Genomic DNA, 27,775 nt, shown 5'->3' on the forward strand with positions numbered 1-27,775 from the left:
CAGGGCTGTTTCCCTCAACAGCAAATATAAAATAAATGACTCTTCAACACACAAAGCACATAATCCAGAAGCGTTTTTTCAGTAAGCTGTCAAGGACGCTTTTTTTTTTTTAAATCATGGGGATAATAGATTTTCTCCTTCAGTCTTTCAGCTCTATCTCCTTGTTTGGGGCTTTGGTTGTCCTGCTGCTCGTCTTTATTGTCTCATCCTCCAGTTTTAGCTCCCAGGATGAAGGAAAGGAACCTCCAGGTCCAAAACCACTTCCCATCATCGGAAACCTGCTGCAGATTGACCTTAAAAGACCCTACCACACATTTCTGGAGGTGAGAAAATGACTGGAATAACAAGCATGTCTTTAAGGGTGATTTGTTGGATGTGCACTTCAGGTAGCAATGTTACAAAGGTTCAATCAAATTAATTTGTGTTTTTGGTTATTTAAACATTATGCCCCGGTTTTCTTAGTTTTCCAAAACATATGGATCAGTGTTCACAGTGTATTTGGGATCCAAAAAAGTGGTGGTCCTGGCTGGATATAAAACAGTGAAGGAGGCCCTTGTGAACTACGCTGAAGAGTTTGGAGACAGAGATACAATGCAAATAACAAAGGAAATTAGTAACGGCCATGGTAAGGAAAGCAATATTTGTTTACACAAAATATTTTCCTTGTTTGTTAAAACAGCCGATTGGGCAGTAGGCAACAATTTGACCAAATACAACGCAGCCATAAACTTTGTTGCAACCTAGTCTAATCTTGTTTAACTTAAAACATTTTTTAATCTTAGGCGTTGTATTTTCCAACGGTGAATCATGGAAAGAGATGAGGCGCTTTGCCTTGACTAACCTCAGAGACTTTGGGATGGGTAAGAGGGCTTGTGAGGACAAAATCATGGAGGAATGCACCTACCTCATTGAAGTGTTTAATAAATGCAAAGGTAAGTGTCTTATTAAAACCAACAGCATGAGAAACAACATTTTGCCAATGCTTGCGATTCCTTTTTTATGTTCCTGTAATCCTTTCTACAGGAAAAGCTTTTGATACAGCCCAACCAATGAACTGTGCAGTCTCTAATATTATCTGCTCCATTGTTTATGGCAGCAGATTTGAATATGATGATCCTGAGTTTACTTCATTGGTAGAAAGAACAAACAGGAATATTCAACTCCTGGGCTCCCCGTCGATACAGGTGCTATTTCATATGTTTATTAAGCTTAGACTTTCAGATGTTGTTTTAATGTTCATATAAAATATGAACATGACAAATGTGTCACTTGTCTTTTGAACACTATTTCATTGCCTGTTAATTTTTAACAGGTATATAACATGTTCCCATGGATTGGTAAGTGGGTTGCTAACAGAAAGGAACTCCACACGATGGTTGCTGCAAACAAGGAACAGAATCGACGGCTGTTTACACGTTTGAAAGAGACCTTCAATCCACAGATGTGCAGAGGCTTTGTGGACTCATTTCTGCTCCGAAAGCAAAATCTGGAGGTTGGCAAGCTACACATCACTAACCCTAACAAAAAACACTGGTTGATCAACCCGTTACTGCTTTGTTTGTCTCTCCATAGGCCACTAAGAAAATTATATTGTTATTTATGTACAATTGTTCTTCATCATAGATATCATAAATAGAATCCTAGATGTGTAAAAATTAGGGATGCACCGATGCTAAATTTCTTGGCTGATGCCGATGCGGTTTTAATGTAATTTATTTTCCACTGTTGTTATTCCATGTTGTGCCAGGAAAAACACATTTATTTCTCGCAAAATGGTTTCAGTTTCAAAGGCTGAGCAAGTTCGTTATTATAACATCATAGTACGCTGTTTAGAAAGTATGGAGCTCCACCGGATCACCTGCAGGTCTGCTCGCAGTGAGGGGACCTTGTGAGCGGAGCAAAACACACGTTTAGATTTAGACATCACACTTAGCTAGTTCATCTACCTATGAATCTACCTAAACTAGTTATAAATATATTTATTCTTCACTGTCGGATCACTCATTACTGGATCAGCTTGAGACGGATACGGACCGGCTGTCAGGGGAGAGAGGAAAAGAGAGAGAGAGGGAGAGAGGAAAAGAGAGCGCTCCGTTCCGTGTCAACGGAACACTTTTTGTAAACTGCAAATCGCGGATCTCTGGGTGAAACAATGAAATAGTCCCACACTGCAGATTTTTTTGTTTTCTTTAGTTAATGTTTTTTTTTATATAAATGAACTACGGGTGCCGCAGATGTTATGACGGAACGCGAGAAAAAATAACAAAAACCTCGGCGCCTAAATAGGGCGAACATCGTCCCTCTGGCCGATGTATCGTTGCATCCCTAGTAAAAATACATTTAGACAAGAAAAGAGTAAACTGTTGAAATGTTGGTTTATAATTAAATGTTATAATTTAATATGTATGAATTTAAATGTAAGATATCTAGGATTGAATTTCAGAAAACTATTACCGATTTCTAATATCCATCTAGTAAAACTCATATTTTTACAAGTAACTTTTATACTTGAGATGTATACAATTAATTGTAGATCTAGTCAAATTTGAATTTAGTAAGGATTATGGTAATTTGGGCCAAAATGTTTTTGAGATATGTTGTGATATATTCAAAATGCAGACAACTGGTATGGGAAATTACACATACACTTGTCACTATACTTTTCAACATTTATTGTAAGTATCTCAAATTGTTATTCATATAAGTTCAAAAAGGAATTATTGATTTTTTAACAAATGTTTTTACTGTTATATATTTACATTTTGCCACGTAGAAATGTGATTTCCACTAGTGAGAACTAGATTGCCAATAGTCATCCCTTTTGAGTAAATTATAAAAGGGCTATCCATAAACCCACTCGGTCATGAAAACTACAAGAAAGAACAAGATCAAAATCCCTCATATGTAACATTCATACATTCGATTGGTTTAAATAACTACAATAATGAATCTTTACCTGCAGGAATCTGGGATTACCAAGAGTCACTTCCACGATAATAACCTGTTGCAGACAGTTCTTAATCTCTTTGGTGCCGGGACTGACACAACAGCAACAACCCTGAGATGGGGACTTCTGTTTATGGCCAAGTATCCAAAAATACAAGGTAAGGAGCCTAAAATCGCCCCCAAAAAATCCTACAACAGTCCAAGCAACAATATGTGCTTTACCAACACAAAGATCATCTCAATTATAAAAACTTTCCATCTTTTAGACCAGGTCCAGGAAGAGCTGAGCAGGGTGATAGGAAGTCGAAAAGCCCAGGTTGAGGACAGGACGAGCCTGCCTTTCACTGACGCCGTCATCCATGAGACACAGAGACTGGCTAACATCGTCCCGATGGCCATTCCTCACAAAACAAGCAAAGACGTAACTTTCCAGGGTCACTTCATTAAGAAGGTCAGAATGAATGAACAACTTAATTTAGAGAATCCAAAATTACTTGAAAGGATGAAACACATATGACTAATAAAACCGAAGGACTGTCCTGTGACTTAAATTAAACTAGACATACCACCTTAGATCTGCCTAAGCTGAAAAAAATGCAAACCTTAATCAGCAGGTGCTAAGCAAGGAACAGGGTTAAAAAAGAAAGAAAAGACATGCTCTTCTTGACTTAATCGATTGCCCTTATTTAAATCATTAGGTCATATTAGTAAGACATCCATTGTTCAACCAGTTCTATCTATAGAATCCGCCCTCTATATATATGACAGTATTGGAAATGGACCGTGTTTTGTCCACAGGGTACCACAGTGTTTCCTCTCTTGACATCCGTCCTGTATGATGAGAGTGAGTGGGAACACCCCCGCAGTTTTTATCCTGCACACTTCTTGGACAAAGATGGGAAGTTCCTCAAGCGAGATGCCTTCATGCCTTTTTCTGCAGGTTGGTGAATTTAGCCATCACTTCTTGATGTGCACTGACTTGCAGGCGAGATGATCATATTCGTTTTGATTTCTTTCTCTTAAAGGTCGCAGGGCTTGTCTTGGAGAGAGTCTGGCCAGGATGGAGCTCTTCATCTTCTTCACCAGCCTCTTGCAACACTTTCGTTTTACTCCTGCTCCAGGAGTTTCGGAGGATGAATTGGATTTGACTCCACGTGTAGGCTTCACCCTCAGCCCTTCACCTCATAAACTGTGTGCTGTTTCCTGCATGTGAGCAGTAGGGCTTGAAAATGCTGCTTAGTCCCACTGTCATGACTTTAAATCAATTTAATTCCAGAGCATTTTCTAATTGTACAACTTGATAGTTAATGTAGTGCAACAGCAGATAATATGTACAACTTCATACATTTCATCACAACAATTTTCACTTCCTCACTATAGACCTGTAAATGCAGATCTGGCAAAGTACATGGTATTCTCTACATCAACTGGTGTTTCTGGCTATCATGTCATTAAAATGTCAATTGTATTCATGTTAATCTTTGTCTGCATTTCTTTGTAAATCATTGAGAAATTGATTTCACCAAAGTCAAAAACCTCATTGAAGTGTTTAAGAAATGAAGGGGGTCAGTACCTTGTAAAAAAAATGCATGATTCGCCACATTTTGCCAATGTTTAAGGTATTCATTTATTATCCCATTTCCCCTTTTTACAAGAGAAGCTTAGCAAATAAACTACGCAGATTTGAATTGTATTTGTTTCATTGTTAATGGCCAAAAATGTTAATATAATGATCTAGAATTTACAGAACTGGTAGAGGAGGAAGCAATCAGTTAATACAAAGTATTCATCCTAGAAAACCAGAACCACAATAAACATCCACAATACAGTAAAAAAAAAAAACGTGTTCATGTTACTCCCAACGTGTTCATGTTACTCCCATACTCATATACAAGATTCAGAGTTAACTGAGGTGCTTCACTTGGTCTAGCGTAATTACTTCTCACAATGCTATAGCATAGAACAACAAATAAAAACTCTTCATGTTTATTGATGGCTGATATTAACTCAAATAATTCATCGTTGCATTAATGTTAATGTTCTCTGTGAATTGCTGTCGTGTATAGCTCTTCTACAATCCTGCAACATTTGAGAAAGAACCGGTGTACCAAACCCAACAAAGTGTCATGTTTTTTTTTTAAACCAGCCCATTTCAGTAGGCCGGATTCATTACTTTCTTTTCCATCCATCTTCAACAATGATTAGAAAGTGTTGAAGAGCAAAAATCAAAACCCAACAGACTGGGACAGAGGTTTGTGTCAATATTATATACTTAACTTTATTATTCCGTTAAATTCTCCCCTTCGGATCACATGACATTTAAGATAACAAATATTTGTGTCTATTTTCTTTTGCCATGTTTCTGTATACTGTGCAATACTGAACTGTTTGCACGGGAAGTCCACTCTGTTCTTTCCTAGAGAATAATTAACTTTATCGTTCCATAAAACTCTACCCTTCCGATCCAACAAGTCCTCCAACTAATACGACCAAATAGACCGATTGTTCCGACCCATAATACGACCCACAGGAGCGTTACGTTACGTTTGTTATGAACGTATCTCAAATACGTTTATTTTCTACATATCTTCTAGAAACATATTTTCTCCCATGTTACGTTTGTTATCAACGTATCTTAAATACGGTTATTTTCTACATATCTTTGCCATTTATTGTCTTGCTTATAATAATGATAATAGTCATTTATAAATATAATTTTAGAGCACACATTTGAAATCGACAATCGGACTCGATATATGGTTACATTAAAATCAGTTGGCGAGGCTGTAATTTCGCCAGCTGTTACTCTCATGAGCGAGGCAGAAAATAATAGTTGTATCATGCCAAAAAGCTGCTGTGTCGTTTATTGCACCTCAAACATTAAAACAAATCCAGAGTTACGTTTTTCTGTACTTCCTCTAAGAAGAAAGGACAGTAAAAGAAGAGCTCTGTGGCTTCAGGCTTGATGGCCGTTCAAATGACAGCGTTGGTTTCCCCAAAAGTGGGCGGGGCTGTAAAGTGACGTAGATTTTACTCTCATCTATTATTCAAAACCATTCTATGTATTCTAACATAAATTACATGCCAGTGGTTTATCTTTTTATTTAGCGATTTGTTTATGTTTACCTGGGAATGTTTTTACAGGAACAATACCGGAAACAGACGTAGGAAAGATCCTCAGCTCAGTGATTGGATTGTTTAGCCGCAATGCACGTTGGGATATGCTGTTTATGCAATGTGAAATCCGAAAACATTTTATAAAAAAAATAAAAATAATACTTTATTCCGATCGTTCTTGCTTTTCTCTTCGGAAGTCATCCCATAACGGCATTGTAATACACGGTTCGGCTGCATTAAATATTACATATCTGCCGTAGATATTTATTTATAGAGCCCTGATCAGAAGACCTTTTGACAAACTGTAAGAAATGCCGCCAAAACTGAATACGTAACGTGGATCATAAATATATTAGCAATTAAACAACATCTTCCATTTCTTTTCACACAATACGTCTCCTTGCAGTATCAACACTAATTCGGCTGACTTTTATATTTGATCCAATTGGTAGATAGGTTATATTTACACCATAACGGTGCACAGCTAATAGAAAGGGATTTTTGTGTAGTTTTTAAAGATATTACTGATTTACTGAACTACTTTTCCAACTCCTCAAGCAGTTGACTGTTACAGGTCTATACAGGTTCATGGTACAATGCATAAGTTCAAATCGAGAGACTGAAACTGTATTTTCCTTTACCGTTCTGTTTTAATTTCACAATAAAGTTAATAGTCATATTATGTTTGATATTATTATGTTTTAACCCGCACCGCCTAGTGGTTAAAGCACGTTATTGAATTTTGTTGTTGAATACGTTTTATTTGATGAAAAAATTTAAATATTAAGAGTAGCCTACATACAAAATTGGGGCAAAGTAGAAGGCATGATAGAAATATAGAACAGAAAATATCAAGAAGATACTGTAGTGATCTCTACAATAAAACAGTTTAGTGCAGGACGTCCAAAGATATTAACAGGCGGATGTGCAAAACAGACAAACTAATAAGGCTTTATTTAAACATTAAAGAATACTTTAAGTTAAGGTCTTCTTTTGAATAAGAAAAAAACGTTGGGGGTATCCACAGATAAATATTAAGCCTGACAAAGTACTTAACGTCCAATATATTGCATAGTTTATTTTGGCACTTGACAATCACCTTCCCTGAATTTGACTCAGGTGTAACTAAAGTCTGATTTAAGGGTTGTTTATATTTCACATCATTAATCAGAATCTGCAAAGTAACTAAAATAAATGTAGTGGAGTAAAAATACCAGGTTAACCTCTGAATTGTAGTGTAGAGTAGAACAAAGTAGTATGCTGCTGTAACAAAAACATTTCCCAACTTGGGATCAAGAAAGTATATCTTATCTTATCTTAAGATGATCGATGGCTACTGCCATATTTGCAAAATTTGCCTCTGAACCTTGACAAGTGCATGTTTCAGGCTAATCAATGAACAGGAGTGGTCACAGACATAAGACCAGCTGTTAAATAAAGCTCTTCTGACCTTAGGTGTCATGTGGGTATATTAATTCACCAGTTTATTAATTATATGTTTTAAATTTGATAACACCACTGTGTTTCGTATCCCCTAAACCCCCAGGGTGTACACAGTTTAATACTGGCAACTTCTAATTGTGGGAAATACGAAAACGTCTTATAAAAGACACGGGGGGGGGCGGGGGGGCTGGACCCGGGGGCTGGACCCGTCCAATTCCAGTTTCGGAAAGTCTGCCGTGGTTCCATTCCATTTCATAGAGCTGTTTGACGCTCAGCGTAACCTTGTCACACTGCCACTCCAACATCCAATCACAGGGCTTGATGACTAATCACGGGGTTTGTAAAGCAAGGCGGATGTTGTAGTCCCAAACGATAGCTGGGGATTCTGGGTAGTGTAGTGTCTTCGGAAACTGTAGTGTCTAAACTCCGAAAAAACTATTTGTTTCTCTGAATCGAAGGTTAAAAACACAAAAGCATTGTACACAATTTAAACCAATCAATATTGTGTAATTAACAAGGATAAACTGATGTTTTTTTAGTGGATGAGTAATGCAGATATCACTGTGTAATCATTTGACAGTGAGGGGAATATATCCGGTTTTATTATGAAAACTTCGAGACCGGAAAAACTGTTTTCACCCACGCTAACTTTACATGGAAGCTGCCCCATATACACGTTATCCTGGCGAGACCTAAAATCATCTTCGTAATATCTATTAAACTATAGATCCTACACATCGACTGGACGTGGATTCTAAGAGTATACACTTCTCGCCAGAAATCGAATCAAAAAGCATTTTAATGGCCAAACTATTCCACAATTTAGGATTTTCCAGAGAGGGTTATTTGTGAATAAACGTCCCTCCGGAGCATCCAGAGCTGTTTAAAGAATTTAAAGACAGACAGGTTAGCGAATGTGATAGATAACATAATTACATCATGCTCAAGCCCATGCCCTCAAATCTACTGTAAGTCAAACAAGTGTAATTTATTTTGTGACAAACAAACGTTTTCGTAGTTTGACGAGGCAATTAATGGCAATGATAACTGTCTAATATGGCAATCTTTTTAGCTAACATCTGCAATGTATATTTTGTCAATAATTATTTATATTACTGTACTATTACATGTTAATAAAATATAAAGTTAACTATCAAAGAAATCACATAAACTCAAGTATAAAGAAGAGACCATGTTGTAAGAAAACACTTAACAGATAAACTACAATTTTATTGATCATGAAAATAATAAAAGAAAAGTATCGAAAAATAATCGGAATCGCAATTCTTGACGTGGTATCGGTATCGAAACCAAAATGTTGGTATCGTGACAACACTACATGACATTAAGATGAGAAATCTCCAAACCAATATTAAACAACAAAAGTAAACTCTGTTCAGAAAGGTACACAACAACTGTGTTAGCTGATGCTCTTATCCAAAGCAACTGACATACACTTCAGTATAATAGACCTGCCTGCTACTTGAGCAATTTGGGGTTTGTTTACTGCCCAATGGCACTTGATATGTTGGCTGCATGGGTTGGGATCGTCTATTGACCATCGGATTAACAGCTACATTTTTTTTTGACAAATCGAAAGGGTGATTCATTTGATGCCGATTGCTGCTGGTGATGCCATAGCTCTGAATAGCAAATATGACCATCATTTCAATTTTTGTGTCTATTATCTTTTGCCATGGGTCCTTGTATTGTGCCAATACTGAACGGATCTCGCACAGAAAGTTCACTCTGTTCTTTCCTAGAAAATAATTATCTTTATTGTTCCATTAAACTCTCTCCTTCGAATCACATGACATTTAAGATAAGAAATCTGCTAACCAATATCAAACAACAAAAGAACACTCTGTTCTGAAAGGTACATACCAAGTTAGTTAGCTGTGGCTTTTATCCAAAGCAACTTACATGCACTTCAGTATCATAGACCTGCCTGCTACATGAGATATGTGGTGTTTGTGTCCTGCCTGTTGGCTGCAGGGGTTGGGATCTTTGACCTTTAACAATCAGATTAGGAGATTAGCAAAATACCTCCCTGCACTGTTACCCTTAACACAAGCTCCAAAAGACATCTGTCCCTGACATCAAGGGCCAAAGGCAGAAGCATTTTGTCAGAACTGAAACAAGGACGCTTTTTCTTTTGAAATCATGGGGCTATTGGATCTGTTTCTCCAGTCTTTCAGTTCGATCTCCCTTTTTGGAGCTCTGGTTGTCCTGCTGCTCGTCTACATTCTCTACTCCTCCAGCTTCAGCTCCCAGGATGAAGGGAAGGGACCTCCAGGTCCAAAACCACTTCCCCTACTTGGGAACCTGCTGCAGCTTGACCTCAAGAGACCCTACCACACATTTATGGAGGTGAGGAAATGATTGAACTAATGTTCATTTCTTTAGGGGTGTTATGTTATATGTGCCCTGCAGATAGCACATTGTTGGTCTTCTGATTAATTATTCTTAAAAAAAAAAAAATGATATGATGATGCCCTTGTTTTTTGTAGCTTTCCAAGAAATATGGATCCGTTTTCACAGTGCATTTGGGACCCCAAAAAGTGGTGATCCTGGCTGGATACAAAACTGTGAAGGAGGCACTTGTCAACTATGCAGATGAGTTTGGTGACAGATATTCAATGCAAATAACAAAAGAAACTAGTGGAGGCCATGGTAAGGAACTTTTTTTTAAATAACCTCCCTGTTCTGTTACATTTTTAGCAAAGTTTTATTGTTTTTGGTGCTGGATAACAGCAAATCAGGACGCAATCCACAATTGAAAACATTGAGCAAATATGGTCTGGCCATAACATTGGTTTTATTTTAGGACTTGTATGGTCCAACGGTGAATCATGGAGAGAGATGAGGCGCTTTGCCATGACTAAACTCAGAGACTTTGGAATGGGCAAGAGGGCTAGTGAGGACAAAATCATTGAGGAATGCACCTACCTCATTGACGTGTTAAAGAAATGTAAAGGTAAGTGTCTTATTAAAACCAACTGCATGATAAGCAACAGGTTGACAAAGTTTGTGGTTTTTATTTGTTTTACTTTTTACAGGAGAAGCTTTTGATACAACTCAACCCATATCCCAGGCGGTGGCTAATATCATCTGCTCAATTGTTTATGGCAGCAGATTTGAATATGATGATGCAGAGTTTACATCACTGGTACATCGAGCACACAGAAATATTGAACTCCTGGGATCCCCGTCAATACAGGTGCCATTTATGCCTCTGTGTTTATTGTATCTTTGTAACTCTGGCACAACAATTTCCTGTGGGATAAATAAAGTCCTATCTTATCTTATTTAATTTATTATTTTTGATCAAGCTTAGACTTTCAGATTTGATTTTAATATACATAATAGAGGAATGTGGGGCAACTGATTCGAAGGTTGTTGTTGTTTTTTTTAAAGGTGTTTAACATGTTCCCATGGATCGGTAAATGGATTGCTGACAGAAAGGAACTTCACACGATAATTGCTGAGAGCAAGAAACGTAATCAGCAGTTGTTTAGTCGTTTGAAAGAGACCCTCAATCCACAGATGTGCAGAGGACTTGTGGATGCCTTTCTGCTCCGAAAGCAAAATCTTGAGGTTGGGAAGTATTTCATTACTTACCCCGTCTACACCTTTTCCGTGACCAGTTGAGTTGTTTGTGACAAAGGAGGAAATGCAATTCGTTCTAACAGTTAATCACCAGCAGTAATAGACATTTTAGAAATCAGCTCTTGCTTTCTGACTATAGAGATCCAAGCCAACATGTCCATAAGATGATATGGACAAGCAGTAATTCACATTTTTGACAATTGATTTTACTAGTGGAAATGAATATGTTTACATTACAGATTAGATCAATGGAAATCTGGGTAGCAAAAAATTAAATGTGACTTGAAAGAAAATAATAATTATTGATTATTACTATTATTATTATATCTGATATGTTTTCCAGTTGTAACTACTGAAACATTTGTATTGAAACAACTATACGTAAAATATCTCAAATTAATTTAAAGCTGGTCAAATTTGAATTTAGGTTATAAAAAAATAATTTCCTATAGTCAAAATTATAAAGTAGTTGAAATGTTAATATCGTGTGTCAGAAATACGCATGGCAATTTGGGCCATATATCAGAAATGAAGATGGCAATGTTGGCCAATGACCAAAAATCATTTGTTGACATATCGACATATTAAAAATGATGATGGTGATGATGATGGGAAACTGCATTGGTCACCATTCTTTGTTCGACATGTTACATTTTAATTGAGATGTGTTTTTTAAGTGAAAGAGGATATTACTGACTTCATATCAAAAGTGATATACAGATATCCCGATTAACATTCTGACATTTTGAGATGTAATGTACAATAGAGATGATTACATCAGTACTTGTCACAGTCTGCTTTCTCACTCACCTATTTTCTGCATTAACATTCCTTAGTCACCTGGTAGCCACACCCTGTCTCTCTTTCACTCTGTTACACCCATCAGCTCCAGTAGTATATAGGCCCACTTCACTCTCACCTCAGTGCCAGATCGTACTTTGCAGCATGCCAGTCTTTCCAGCATTACTTCCCAGATTGCTCTCCCGGTTTCGACCCTGCCTGTCCCTGACCTGCCTGCCTCGCCTGATTCCTGACCCTGCCTGTACCCGGACTATTCTGCCACGCCTGCTCCCTGACCCGGTCTGTACCTGCGACTCCCGTCTTGCCTTCTCCTGGAACCCTCGCCTGTCCCCGACCAGCCCTTTGCCTACTACCTGCCTTTTCGTCTCCTACCAGTTATTGCCTTCAATAAAGCTGGTTACAGACTATCCCTGGTTTCCCCGTGTTTTGCATTTTGGTCCTCAGCTCGTTTGTGACAGAACGATCTGGCCAGAAATGGACCAAGCAAACACCGGGTCTCCTAGAGACCGCTTTGAGAGGGTTGAGGAAGCCATCCAAAGACAGGAGGTCACGATAGCTACCTTAGCTACCGAGACCCACCAGGCAACCTCAACCCAGGAACAAGCGCTGGCTTACCTGGCCTCCCAGATGCAACAGATGGCCGCCACCGTACAACAGCTAGCCGCTAGCATGGCTGCTACCGTCCCTCCGCCTGCAGCTCCGATGTTCACTCCAGCCTCTGGATCGACTGGATACGCTCCGGAGCCTCGTGTGGGAACTCCGGAACGCTACGCTGGTGAGCCTGAGGGATGCAGTCCTTTTCTCACAAACTGTTCCATATTGTTTTCACTGCAGCCACACACCTTTGCCTCCGAGGCGGCTCGCGTAGCTTTCACCGTTAATCATTTGACGGGGAAAGCCCGCTTATGGGGTACTGCAGAGTGGGAGCAGCAGACTCCAGCCTGCGCCTCTTTTGCTGTTTTTTCCGCGGAGATGCGGAAGGTGTTCGGTTCCGTTCGTCTGGGTCCCGATGCTGCCGGAGGTCTGCTGAGCTTGAGCCAGGGTTCCGGCACGGTGGTGAATTACGCTATTGACTTCCGCACCAGCAGCCGCCGTAGTAGCTGGAACAAGCCGGCGCAATGTGACGCATATCTGAGAGGCTTAGCGGATTATATGAGAGATGAGCTGGTTTCCTATGATCTCCCTGCTTCCTTGGATGGGTTGATCGAGCTCACCTCTCGGATCGACAGACGAATTCAGACACGAAGAGAAGAGCAACAGACACGAGCGGCGGGCCGCCGCTCGCGACAACAACTTCCGGTTTCCGGGAGATTTCAACTTCCGGTTTCGGCGGAGAATTCCCATCCCTACTCTGACTCACGGTACGGGGAGGTCGAGCCCATGCAAGTGGGTCGTACCAGTCTTAGCTCTGAGGAGAGGGAGTTACGTCGAAGAGGGAATTTATGCCTTTACTGTGGTCAGGCTGGACATTTTGTTTCCCGTTGTCCGGGAAAAGGCAGAGCCCATCAGTAATGGGGAGTATACTGGTGGGCCGAACCTCTGAGCTGATCCCCAATGGAAGACCTTTGTGCCATGCTCGACTTCTCCTGAGAGGCACATCTCAGGCTCTGGCTGTGTTTATCGACTCCGGATCAGATGTCAGCATCATTGATGAGGAGCTCGCACTACAGCTGGGCATTCAACAGATTCAGTTGCCCCAGCCGGTACCGGCTAATGCTTTGGACGGTCACCTGCTGGGAACGGTGACTCACCAGACGACACCGGTCCATATGCTCATGTCGGGGAACCACCATGAGACAATCCAGTTTCATGTGCTACGGTCCCCCAAGATTCCTCTGATTTTGGGTTATCCATGGCTCCTCCGCCACAACCCGAACATTGACTGGTCAACTGGGTCCATCCTAGGGTGGAGTTCTTCCTGTCATCAGGTTTGCCTCAAGCAGGCCGCTGCACCTCAACTATCTGTGGATATTAACCTGGTTCCGGATGTCACAGGGGTTCCGGCGGAGTATTTGGACTTTAAGGAGGTTTTTAGCAAGACTAAGGCAACATCTCTCCCACCTCATCGGCCCTATGACTGTGCTATTGAGCTACATCCGGGCGCAGTCCCACCCAAGGGGCGGTTGTACTCACTTTCGGCACCGGAGAGGAAGTCCATGGAGACGTACGTCAATGACTCTCTGGCTGCGGGAATTATTCGTCCTTCCACGTCACCCGCAGGAGCAGGGTTTTTTTTTGTGGCGAAGAAGGATAAGACCCTGAGACCCTGCATTGACTATCGGGGTCTGAATGACGTCACGGTAAAGAATCGTTATCCCCTGCCACTCATCTCGTCAGCATTCGAGTTACTACAGGGAGCAACAATCTTTACCAAGCTGGATTTACGAAACGCATATCACCTGGTACGAATCCGTGAGGGGGATGAATGGAAGACCGCCTTCAACACCTCTTCAGGACACTACGAGTACCTGGTGATGCCATTTGGACTTACCAACGCCCCTGCAGTTTTCCAAGCGTTGGTGAACGACGTACTCCGGGACATGTTGGATCGTTATGTTTTTGTTTATTTGGACGACATTTTGATTTTTTCAAAGACCCTCAAGGAACACATCCATCACGTCCAGACAGTCCTCCAGAGACTTCTGGAGAACTCGCTGTTTGTCAAGACGGAGAAGTGCGAGTTTCACACTTCTTCGGTCGCCTTTCTTGGCTACATCGTGGGTCAAGGAAGTGTGGAGATGGATCCCTCCAAAGTTTCAGCGGTTACCTCGTGGCGGGTTCCTGATTCCCGGAAGGAGCTGCAGCGTTTCCTAGGATTCGCTAACTTTTACAGACGGTTCATCCGTGGCTACAGTACCGTGGCCGCCCCGCTCACCGCCCTGACCTCGTCTAAGGTAACGTTTAGATGGTCCCATGCAGCAGAGGAGGCTTTTCAGGACCTCAAGCGCCGGTTTACGTCGGCTCCTATCCTACAGGTACCAGACCCTGCTGGTCAGTTGGTGGTGGAGGTGGATGCTTCTGACGTAGGGGTGGGGGCCATCCTGTCACAACGCTCTGGTGAGAATCAGAAGCTCCACCCCTGTGCTTTCTTTTCGAGGAGATTGAGTCCGGCGGAGAGAAACTACGACGTGGGGAACCGGGAGCTTCTAGCAGTCAAGTTGGCGTTGGAGGAGTGGCGACACTGGCTTGAGGGGACAGAACTGCCATTTCAGGTTTGGACCGACCATAAGAACCTGGAATACATCAGGTCGGCACAAAGACTGAATTCCCGGCAAGCCAGGTGGTCGTTATTTTTCACCCGGTTTAATTTTTTCCTCTCCTACCGCCCGGGCTCCCGCAACGTGAAGGCCGACGCTTTGTCCCGGCAGTTCGGGAGGGAGGGAGACACCTGCGGTATCCCGGACACTATTCTTCCTGCTCCTCGAGTGATCGGTGTTCTCGCTTGGGAGATTGAGGAGAGGGTTAAGACTGCGTTGGTGGACCAACCCGGTCCTAGTTCTTGTCCTCTTAACCGTTTGTTTGTGCCTCAGGTTTTGAGGGCTGAGGTGCTTCAGTGGGCTCACAGCTCCAGACTTTCCTGCCACCCTGGGATTCAACGTACCAGAGGGATGGTCTTGCAGCGGTTCTGGTGGGCTACGCTGGAGGCTGACACCCGGGAGTTTGTGAACGCCTGTCCTGTGTGCAATCGGCACAAACCCTCTCACCAAGCGCCAGCTGGCCTCCTTCATCCATTACCGGTTCCACGTCGCCCATGGTCACATATTTCGTTGGACTTTGTGACTGGTCTTCCACCGTCCCACGGACATACTGCCATCTTGACGGTGGTGGATCGGTTCAGTAAAATGGCTCACTTCGTACCCCTGCCTAAGATCCCGTCAGCTAAGGAGACGGCTGAACTTATGCTTCTCCACGTTTTTCGCCTTCACGGACTGGCGACTGATGTGGTTTCCGACCGGGGGCCCCAGTTCACCTCTGTGTTTTGGAGGGAGTTTTGTGAACTGATCGGGGCGACGGTCAGTCTCACCTCCGGTTTCCATCCACAGGCCAATGGTCAGACTGAAAGGAAGAATCAGGAGATGGAGACCACTCTCCACTGCATGGCTTCCGATCATCCTACGACCTGGTCTAAACAACTCCTGTGGGTGGAGTATGCCCACAACACACTCATCAGTTCCGCTACTGGTCTTTCCCCTTTTCAGTGTGCATACGGGTTTCAACCCCCTTTGTTCTCTGCATTGGAGAAAGAGGTTACCTGTCCGTCTGTCCAGGCCTTCATCAGACGTTGTCGGAGGACTTGGAGGCGGGCTCGAACTACTCTGCTTCAGTCTGCTAACCGGTACGCCACATCAGCGAACCGCCGACGCACCAAGGCACCTGTGTACCAGCTAGGCCAGAGGGTGTGGCTTTCCGCTCAAAACATTCCCCTTCGGGTGGAGTCTAAAAAGTTAGCGCCCAGATTTATTGGACCCTTTGAGATCGTCAAGGTCATTAACCCTGCAGCAGTTCGACTGAGTTTGCCCCGGAACATGAAGATCCATCCCACCTTCCACGTGTCTAGGATTAAACCTGTCCGGGAGAGTCCTATGATTCCCGCCGCTCCCCCACCACCACCCCCTAGGATGATCGATGGGGGCCCGAACTATACCCTTCGTCGTATACTTCGTTCCCGACGCAGAGGAAGAGGGGTTCAGTATTTGGTGGACTGGGAGGGCTATGGTCCTGAGGAGAGGCAGTGGATTCCTGCTCGTCACATCCTCAACCCTCAACTCATCCGGGACTTCCACCTGCGCTACCCGGAGCAGCCTTCTAGGACCCACGCTCAGCCAGGCGTTAAGCCGGGGGGTACTCGTCGGTTACGGACCGGGGGCTTCATCGAGGAGGAGGGGGAGGCGTCTTCAGTCGAGGAGGACGAGGATTTCCAGGAGGGGGAGGCCGAGAGAGCATTCTCAGATGAGTATTAACCTTTCCCATACCCCCACCTTCCACCCGGTGTCTGTAGGTTTTTTGTTGATTTTTTATTTGTTTTTTTTCCCCGTAAGTTTGTCTTGGACGTCGGGAGCCGTCCATTAAGGGGGGGGTTCTGTCACAGTCTGCTTTCTCACTCACCTATTTTCTGCATTAACATTCCTTAGTCACCTGGTAGCCACACCCTGTCTCTCTTTCACTCTGTTACACCCATCAGCTCCAGTAGTATATAGGCCCACTTCACTCTCACCTCAGTGCCAGATCGTACTTTGCAGCATGCCAGTCTTTCCAGCATTACTTCCCAGATTGCTCTCCCGGTTCCGACCCTGCCTGTCCCTGACCTGCCTGCCTCGCCTGATTCCTGACCCTGCCTGTACCCGGACTATTCTGCCACGCCTGCTCCCTGACCCGGTCTGTACCTGCGACTCCCGTCTTGCCTTCTCCTGGAACCCTCGCCTGTCCCCGACCAGCCCTTTGCCTACTACCTGCCTTTTCGTCTCCTACCAGTTATTGCCTTCAATAAAGCTGGTTACAGACTATCCCTGGTTTCCCCGTGTTTTGCATTTTGGTCCTCAGCTCGTTTGTGACAGTACTAGTCAGCCCTTTGATTAAATGATAAAAAAGCTGGCCAACTACTACCTCAACAAAACAAAAAATGCCCTCCTATGTAACACGTCAAAGGTTTGGTTCAGATTTGTTTGAATACCTGAATTATCTTTACTTGCAGGAATCCGGAATCACCGACAGTCACTTCCATGATAAAAACCTGATACAGACGGTTCTTAATCTCTTTACTGCTGGCACTGACACAACAGCAACTACACTGAGATGGGCACTACTATATATGGCCAAGAATCCAAAAATACAAGGTAAGGAGCTTAGAATCCTCACAATTTTCAAAAACAGTCCAGGAAACAATATGTGCTCACCAACTAAAGAAAATAATCTTAATGGACACAAAAATCTGGTCTTCCAGAACAGGTCCAGGAGGAGCTAAGCAAGGTTAAAGGAGGTCGTCAAGTGCAGGTTGAGGACAGGCAACACCTGCACTTCACAAATGCCGTCATCCACGAAATCCAGCGACTGGCTAACATCGTCCCCATGGCACTTCCTCACAAAATGAGCCAAGACATCACTTTCCAGGGTCACTTCATTAAGAAGGTTGGATAAAATAAAACACCTAAAGAACCCAAGATGACTTGGAAGAATGAATCATACATAATTCAAAATGGGGGTGCTGAGTTAAGTGGCTTGTCACTAAATGAAAATACTGTATATTGTCCACAGGGGACCACAGTGTATCCTCTCTTGACATCCGTCCTGTGTGATGAGACTGAGTGGGAACACCCCAGCAGCTTTTATCCTGCTCACTTCCTGGACAAAGATGGGAAGTTTGTCAAGCGAGATGCCTTCTTGCCTTTTTCAGCAGGTTTGTGAATTTACCCATCACTCCTCAATATTCACTTATTTTGCAGATGAGTTGAAAATATTCCTTTTGTTTTCCCTCACAGGTCGCAGGCAGTGTCCTGGGGAGAGTCTGGCCAGAATGGAGATTTTCCTCTTCTTTACCAGCCTTTTGCAGCACTTTCGTTTTACTCCTCCTCCAGGAGTTTCGGAGGATGAATTGGATCTGACTCCAATAGTGAGCTTTGCCGTTAGCCCGTCGCCTCATAAACTGTGTGCTGTTCCTGTTGTGTGAGCTTTACAATGCTGCTTTTCTAACAGTCAATGGTGCGAGTTGGTTCAAGATTTTGAGTTGTACATCATTATATTAAATGTAGTGATAAAGTAGGCCAAGATCAGATTTTCAATATCAATGATGTAATTTAAATTAATAGACATCTTTCTCTTTAGTTTTGAATGTCAAGCGTCACTACTTAAGCAGCTTCAACCAGTTTGTAATTGTCTTTATTACTAATAAAGCTCACTGATATGCTCATCTTAATGTCTCATAAGAAAAGAGACTCCACTGCCAACAACAAGGAATAATAGTGAAGTTAAAGCTTAACAGTATCCCAAAGGAACAAGTTAACCTCGTTACCTTTCAGGTCCAATGGAATGATCTACAAACACACAATGATTACCACGCTTAGTGGAATAACGTTTCCACTAATTAAGTAAGCCACTTGGTTAGATTAAGCTAAAGATCATGGTTTGGTTTAAAACAAGAACTTTATTATATTATTAAAGTAATGGAGATAAATCAAATATAAGTTCTTGGTTGACTAATAGTTTTACACGGAACACCAATCTCCTCCGTGAAAGTCCAGTGTTTGTTTGACCATCCTATGCAAACGACCTCCTTACGGAGACAGCACTTCCTCTGATTAAAACCTTGTTTGTGAAAGATCAAAAACAGATGTAATCCGAGACAAAAAAGGGTCCTTCAAAACGGGGTTTCAAAAGAGCGGTTTTGTTTTTATGAAACCTTATTTTTAGGAGACCAGGCAGCTTCAATTAAATGTGCTATTATTATAGGGCGCAGAACATCATGCTGAATCTGTGTATCTGTAAATGCTGTATCTCACACAGAAGATTGACAATAAAGTTGACTTTGACTTGATGCTAGAGGCTTCTTTTTCCCAGTCTAACATTAACTTCAGCTATTTGGACATTTTCGTTGTTGTCCATCTTGAAGCCTTGGTTAAAAATCAACCCTGACCTGGCAGAGCTGAGCAGGGCTTTATCATTGATAATGTTGATTTATGTTCGCTGGATATGTTGATAGGTAACTGCTTGCTAACACAGTAGCATAATAACTTTGTTTGTTGCTTTTTGGGAGAAATTCTGCCACCTGGTGGGCTGAAACAAATTAAATCATGCATCTGAAAGTCTTAGAACTAATGCAGTGATGATAAATGATGTAAAAGTCTAAAATAAAAAAAGAATAAAATATTGAGCAGCCTGACTTGACGAGACAAATGAATTAAATGACCGTATGTCAAGGCTTAAGTGCTCTATAACAGTTTGTGTTATAAAAACTAGACAAAGTAATTTATTTATACATAGTTAGAAAATAATGGACACAATAAATGTTTTTGAATCAAAAAGGAAGCGAAACCGTGGTAACAGTTACCATGTTAAAGCTATATTAGGGAAGGTACAGGGTATGTTCTGACTGAATAAATTGAATGTCTCTGCAGATGTTATAAAGAGATTTTATATTCTGGGAGCTGGGGAAAAGTTGTAATCCTTTCCTAAAAGAACATGTCATTGCCATGAGCCATTGAATAATACACACAGGTAATCATTTTCAAGGGTTTGCAAAATCAGGGTAAATGAGCTTGTGTGAGTGAATACTTGAAGACCTCGACCTTGTTTCTATCAAATCTGTACGAGCAGTAAACACAATGGGAATTGTTTTTTTTCCTTTCCTTATTAGAGAGATTTCTTAGGTCTGACTGCCTGTCTCGTCTCAGTTGAGAGTTTTATTAGGGTACATGTTTCCAAACTTTATCACAAGTTAGCTATTGAAGAATTGTCCTAATTTAGAAATGTCCTTAGTTAGGAATCCTAAATTTGGATGCCATAATCCTAAATTAAAAAAACTTGCCAAATGAAAGCCAGAAAGGTGAGCAACAATTAAGGTTAAGGTCTGTAAACATTGTAATGTATGATCGAAAGGCTACCGTGTAGACCTGCTCTTTATGAAAAGTGCCTTGAGATAGCTTCTATGACTGTTTAGCGCTATATAAATACAATTAAACTGAAAACAGCATTTCTGTGTGAGATTTGGTCCACACGTTCGCAACGTTCCGAAGTTGGTTACATTTTGGCTGAAAAATGCATTATCATTTTCATGTACTCATATATATGCATATTGATCCTAATGTAGCACCTTATCTTTTGGACAAATCAAAGAGGTTATTCATTTCATTCTGATTGCTGCTGTTCATGTCATAGCTGTTAATAGCAATTATTACCATACTTTCTACTTTGTCCATTTTCTTTTGCCATGTTTCTGTGTACTGTGCCAATACCGAGCTGATCGCACGGGCAGTCCACTCTGTAGTAACCTAGAAAATAATGGATCTGCTGCAGTAAAGAAGGCATGCCCTCCCTCATCCCTCCCCCAACCCAACATAGTGTCAATAGACTCTAAATGGGTCAAAGTTTTGAAGAGCCAATATCCAAAACCAACAGACTGGGACAGAAGAATCTGTCAATACGAGACTTAACTTTATTGTTCCGTTAAACTCTCTTCTTCAGATCACATGACATTGAAGATAAGAAAGCAGTAAACCAATCAAACAATAAAAGTACACTCTTTCTAAAAAGGTACATTACAAGTTAGTTAGCTGATGCTTTTCCCCAAAGCAACTTACATACATTTCTTTAAAAAAAACATTATCTTTAATATATATATTTTTTTTATGCATGCTTCTTAGTTAATATTAAGCTGTCTTTGGCTCTTTTCTGCTGTAACAATTAATGTACATGTTCCCTCTGTGGGACGGATAAAGGCATTCTGATTCTGATTAAATATCATAGACATGCCTGCTAAATTAGCAATTTAATGTTTGTGTCCTGCCCAATGGCACTGGATTTGTTGGCTGCAGGGAGTGGGATTGCCCTTTGACCATCAGATTAATAGATAAGCACATTACCCGCCTGGGCTGTTTCCATACCACAAGCTCCAAAAGAAAGAAGGAAGCTTTTTCTTTTGTTATACTTTAATATGTATGAATTTAAATGTAAGATATCTAGGATTGAATTTCAGAAAACTATTACCGATTTCTAATATCCATCTAGTAAAACTCATATTTTTACAAGTAACTTTTATACTTGAGATGTATACAATTAATTGTAGATCTAGTCAAATTTGAATTTAGTAAGGATTATGGTAATTTGGGCCAAAATGTTTTTGAGATATGTTGTGATATATTCAAAATGCAGACAACTGATATGGGAAATTACACATACACTAGTCACTATCCTTTTCAACATAAGTTCAAAAAGGAATTATTGATTTTTTAACAAATGTTTTTACTGTTATATATTTACATTTTGCCACGTAGAAATGTGATTTCCACTAGTGAGAACTAGATTGCCAATAGTCATCCCTTTTGAGTAAATTATAAAAGGGCTATCCATAAACCCACTCGGTCATGAAAACTACAAGAAAGAACAAGATCAAAATCCCTCATATGTAACATTCATACATTCGATTGGTTTAAATAACTACTGTTACGTTCCCTCCAAAATCTAGGGGTACGAAGGGGAGTAACAAAACACAGAACGACCAGCAAGAGAAAAAAGAGAGGAAACTGATCTCTTTGTTCACACATGAGATTTAATTCAACAATAATGGACAACCAGGTCCCACACAGAGACCCAAGACGACGTGCTGCACCCATGCAGCCAGAGGAGAAAAGGAGACCCACTGCAGACTTCCTCAGGTCGTTTAAGGAAGACCCTGATTGGGGATTGGGAGCACCTGGGAGAGAGGCTGCACCTGGAGACAATCAGGCTGCACCTGGAGAATCAGAGGGAGAGAGAGAGAAAGACACACACACCCACACACACTACGGCACGTAACACCCCCCCCCCCATAAAACCAAACAAGTGTTTGGCCACAGTTACCAAAAACACTCAGACCACTGGACATGAATCGTGACCCACTGCAATCGCAATCTCACCCACAGCACCGTACATCGGCCACCACCTTATCTGCTCCCCTCTTGTGCTTGATGACGATATTGTATTCTGGGTGCTGGTCTTTTGACTTTTCCGTAGACTGCTTGGAAGCTGCCACCTGCTGCTTCCAAGCTACACACCCTGCCACTAGATGACCAGGATCAAGACAAAAGAAACATAATCTCTTGGGACCTCGAGTTCTGGTCAAAACACAACCTGCAAACACCTTCGGATGAGTCTGAGCTAGGTCACCACCTGCAGCACCAGGAACTGAAACGTCTACAACCTCAGCAGTAGGATACACTTTACCCCCGGCTATATCGTTACCCATTATGAAATCCACTCCGTCGACAGGAAACTTGGGCAGCACAGCAACTGGAAAGAAACCAGTAGCCAGTTTAGACTGTACCTGGATCTTGTGAAGAGGTGCAGGCACACAACCCATCCCAATACCTCTTACCACCGCACTTGCATCACAGGCAGACTCAGCACTCAAGGGCAGAACACTGGCAAGAATGAACGACTGTGAGCCACCACTGTCTCGTAACACCGTGACCTGCCGCTGGTCCTCCACTTTTCCTGACAGAGAGACAAAAGCAGTAGAGATGAACGGTTTCAAACACTCATCAGGCCCTTTGTTAACAGTGGCCCGTCCACTATGACACACTGCTGTAACCAATCCCACCCCTTCTGGGTGCTTGCCAGCCGCTGTCTGCTCTCGCTTCCAACCTGCACAGTCTGCTATCACATGACCTGGGTCATGACAAAAAAAACACACTCTGTTTAGCCTGGGATCTAACACTGGAGCACTGACACAGGGAACGTAATTGTCAGGAGCTCTACGATAAGTGTCTCGCTGAGGAGGATCACGCTGAAAAAAAACGCTCTTGTGTATCAGTGCAAACTCGTCTGCCAGAGTGGCAGCCTGCTGAAGGGTAGTTACCTTCTGCTCGTTCAGGTAGACTACCGTACGCTCAGGCACACAGTTCTTAAACTCCTCTAACATCATTAGCTCACACACTGAAGTAATGTCGTCAGCTTTACAAGCTCTACACCACCTGTCAAAGAGGACTTTCTTCTCCCTTGCGAAGTCCACGTAAGTTTGGCCAGAAGTTTTCATCAGGCCGCGAAAACGCTGCCTGTAGGCCTCAGGCACAAGCTCATATGCCCTGAGAACAGCACTTTTAACATTCTCATACACTAAACTATCCTCGACAGAAAGAGAAGAGCAAGCTTCTTGAGCCTTGCCGACTAGCTTACACTGTAAAAGAATAGCCCACACGTCTTCTGGCCAGCGCAGAGCAGCAGCAATGCGCTCAAATGCACCAAAATAGATCTCCACCTCTGATTCACGAAACACAGGGACCAAAGAAATATGCCTACTTACGTCGAAGGAGGCAGCAGGACCAGAAGATGTAACGGCAGAATCACCCCCCCCAGCTGCCTGAAGCTCTAACTGACGCATCCGGACAGCAGTGTCTGCCTCCACTTTCCTGATCTCCAGTTCCGACTTCCTGATCTCCAGCTCCCTCCTGACATCAGTGTCTGCCTCCAACTTCCTGATCTCCAGCTCCGACTTCCTGATCTCCAGCTCCCTCCTGACATCAGTGTCTGCCTCCAACTTCTTGATCTCCAGCTCCCTCCTGACATCAGTGTCTGCCTCCAACTTCCTGATCTCCAGCTCCCTCCTGAACTGAAAATCCCTATCACGCTCCTCCTTCTCCCACTGTAGACGAGCCATACGCACTTTTACCCTGGCATCTAATTTAGACCCCGTAGGTGAGGACCCTGCCGAAAACGAGTCCAACTGAGGCATGTTGAAAAGTTTTGCCTGTTCCGTAGCACTCTGAACACCTGGAGTAACACCAACGCGGCCTCCACCAGGAGACTCTGCTGCTACAGCCCCGGCCACCGTTCCAGGGGTTTCCACTGAAGTAGGCAGACTCAAAACCCCCTGTTCAACTAGTCCAGTTAGCACCGTAGCCTTGAGTTCACTCTTAACAAGAGCAGAGGAGACAGAAACGTGATAATGGTCAGCAACTAACTGCAAATCAATCTTCCTACACCAGTCTAGCTGACCCACAGTAGGACTGGCCACAAACTGCTCCAAAACAAAAGCCATCCTTATCAACGGCGACTTACAATTTATTTTTATTTTTTTTAACAAACTTCCCCAGATCCTGCCTACCAAACTTACCTAACTATCTTCTGGAGCGTGCCGGGCTCGAGGCGACTTTAAAGGCAAACATCAGCGGCCGAAACCCTGAAACGCCTGCCCCCAACAGGGAATAAATCCCCACCCAGGATTACCCCGAAAATAAAAAAGGCAAAATAAAAAATGAGTGCCTGAAGGAAAGACTGAGCCCAGCTAGACACTCCCCTATCTAAACTGAGGAAGCTTTTAAACAGCAAGAGACTTCACAGCCAATGCTACACAATATCAACGCTAAACCACAAACAGATACTCACTCTTTGTCTCAAAGATCGGACGAGCCCCCATTTGTTACGTTCCCTCCAAAATCTAGGGGTACGAAGGGGAGTAACAAAACACAGAACGACCAGCACGAGAAAAAAGAGAGGAAACTGATCTCTTTTTTCACACATGAGATTTAATTCAACAATAATGGACAACCAGGTCCCACACAGAGACCCAAGACGACGTGCTGCACCCATGCAGCCAGAGGAGAAAAGGAGACCCACTGCAGACTTCCTCAGGTCCTTTAAGGAAGACCCTGATTGGGGATTGGGAGCACCTGGGAGAGAGGCTGCACCTGGAGACAATCAGGCTGCACCTGGAGAATCAGAGGGAGAGAGAGAGAAAGACACACACACCCACACACACTACGGCACGTAACACTACAATAATGAATCTTTACCTGCAGGAATCTGGGAATACCAAGAGTCACTTCCACGATAATAACCTGTTGCAGACAGTTCTTAATCTCTTTGCTGCCGGGACTGACACAACAGCAACAACCCTGAGATGGGGACTTCTGTTTATGGCCAAGTATCCAAAAATACAAGGTAAGGAGCCTAAAATCGCCCCCAAAAAATCCTACAACAGTCCAAGCAACAATATGTGCTTTACCAACACAAAGATCATCTCAATTATAAAAACTTTCCATCTTTTAGACCAGGTCCAGGAAGAGCTGAGCAGGGTGATAGGAAGTCGACAAGCCCAGGTTGAGGACAGGAAGAGCCTGCCTTTCACTGACGCCGTCATCCATGAGACACAGAGACTGGCTAACATTGTCCCGATGGCCATTCCTCACAAAACAAGCGAAGACGTAACTTTCCAGGGTCACTTCATTAAGAAGGTCAGAATGAATGAACAACTTAATTTAGAGAATCTAAAATTACTTGAAAGGATGAAACACATATGACTAATAAAACCGGAGGACTGTCCTGTGACTTAAATTAAACTAGACATACCACCTTAGATCTGCCTAAGCTGAAGAAAATGCTAACCTTAATCAGCAGGTGCTAAGCAAGGAACAGGGTTAAAAAAGAAAGAAAAGACATGCTCTTCTTGACTTAATCGATTGCCCTTATTTAAAGGGGACCTATCATGCAAAATGCACTTTTGTATGTCTTTTATACATGAATATGTGTCCCCGGTGTTCCAGGGAACTCACCAAGTGTCAGAAAACACAACCCTCTCTATTTTCCTCCATACCCAAATCTTAAAAAAAAGGGGCTGCAACGGATCTGACAGACTGATCCAGATTTGAACACTTCACTGACGTCACAGAAGTGGCGCTACGGCTATTGGGCCAACTCTCCACCTATCAGGGGAATGTGGGGTTGCGCCACGGCCGGCCATTGCCGCTCGAAAGCGCTGGAGACGCTGTAGTACATATGCCAGGCCTGTAAGTGGTGCTGTAGTCTGCCACAAAAGCAGTGAAGAAGACTTCCCGCCCATAGTTACCATGGTTACCCTTCTGTCTATTCTCCGCTGTAGCTTTTTTTCTCCCTCCCCGAGGCAAGCGTTTGCTCCCGCTGCTTTAATTCAATGCAATCCCTCCCCGTCGAGGCAAGCACTGTAATTCTCTCCGGTTAGTCCACCAGCAGATGACAAACACCCACCTCTCCGCCTCTTCCAAGGAACGAGGGGACCGTGCGGCAGAGTTTCAGTTTCAGTTTGTTTCGCCGGTCAAGATGTCTGTTAAAGTTTAAATCTTCCGGACAAAATTAGAAAAGTGCCGGTCAAAGGTCTTCTTTGTTATTTATTGAGCTTTAAAACAAATGAATAACGACTCTATATAGGCTATAATAATATAATAAAACACGGAGGACGGAGACATTTTTTTCTCCCCCTCTTGACTTGATCAGAGCACGGCTCCCCTCTCCTGCAGGGGGGCGTGGTCAGCTGCAGCTCACAGAATCAGCCCCGTAGACAGCAAACGGCACATAGAGCGAAATGAGGCATGGCTAAAATGCATGATCTATTTGGTATTTTGAAAACAGAAACGTATAAATATACCTTATATAGGTATGGCCCTACAATATATCATTTAAATATAGCATGATATGTCCACTTTAAATCATTAGGACATATTAGTAAGACATCCATTGTTCAACCGGTTCTATCAATAGAATTCGCCCTCTATATATGACAGTATTGGAAATGGACCGTGTTTTGTCCACAGGGGACCACAGTGTTTCCTCTCTTGACATCCGTCCTGTATGATGAGAGTGAGTGGGAACACCCCCGCAGTTTTTATCCTGCTCACTTCTTGGACAAAGATGGGAAGTTCCTCAAGCGAGAGGCCTTCATGCCTTTTTCTGCAGGTTGGTGAATTTAGCCATCACTTCTTGATGTGCACTGACTTGCAGGCGAGATGATCATATTCCTTTTGTTTTCTTTCTCTTAAAGGTCGCAGGGCTTGTCTTGGAGAGAGTCTGGCCAGGATGGAGCTCTTCATCTTCTTCACCAGCCTCTTGCAACACTTTCATTTTACTCCTGCTCCAGGAGTTTCGGAGGATGAATTGGATCTTACTCCACGCACAGGCTCCACTCTCAACCCTTCACTTCATAAACTGTGTGCTGTTTCCTGTATGTGACCAGTAGGGCTTGAAAATGCTGCTTAGTCCCACTGTCATCACTTCATATTCATTAAATTCATGAATTCTGATTCTGATTTCTGAGTCATTCTAATGAGTTCAGCATGATATTTCATGTAGTGCAATAGGACTAAATATATACAACTTCATTAATGTCATTATCACCTTCTCACAAAAAACATGTTGTGAATGC

At 42.6% G+C, this 27,775-nt stretch overlaps 1 protein-coding gene across 1 annotated transcript; it reads left to right on the forward strand.

Annotated features, from left to right (window-relative positions):
- Positions 1 to 27,775, forward strand: LOC117496492. The gene is made up of 22 exons (XM_034148167.1): positions 1 to 323; positions 463 to 625; positions 783 to 932; positions 1,024 to 1,184; positions 1,313 to 1,492; positions 2,963 to 3,104; positions 3,213 to 3,397; positions 3,745 to 3,886; positions 3,972 to 4,156; positions 9,649 to 9,876; positions 10,017 to 10,179; positions 10,334 to 10,483; positions 10,566 to 10,726; positions 10,924 to 11,103; positions 17,609 to 17,750; positions 17,858 to 18,042; positions 18,169 to 18,310; positions 18,393 to 18,523; positions 25,401 to 25,542; positions 25,651 to 25,835; positions 27,168 to 27,309; positions 27,395 to 27,775. Exons 1-22 carry the CDS (start codon positions 117 to 119, stop codon positions 27,580 to 27,582), a joined length of 3,654 nt encoding a protein of 1,217 aa, XP_034004058.1. The 5' UTR covers positions 1 to 116; the 3' UTR covers positions 27,583 to 27,775.

This window comes from Trematomus bernacchii, unplaced genomic scaffold (assembly GCF_902827165.1).
Source record: "Trematomus bernacchii unplaced genomic scaffold, fTreBer1.1, whole genome shotgun sequence".
Classification (NCBI taxonomy): Eukaryota; Metazoa; Chordata; class Actinopteri; order Perciformes; family Nototheniidae; genus Trematomus; species Trematomus bernacchii.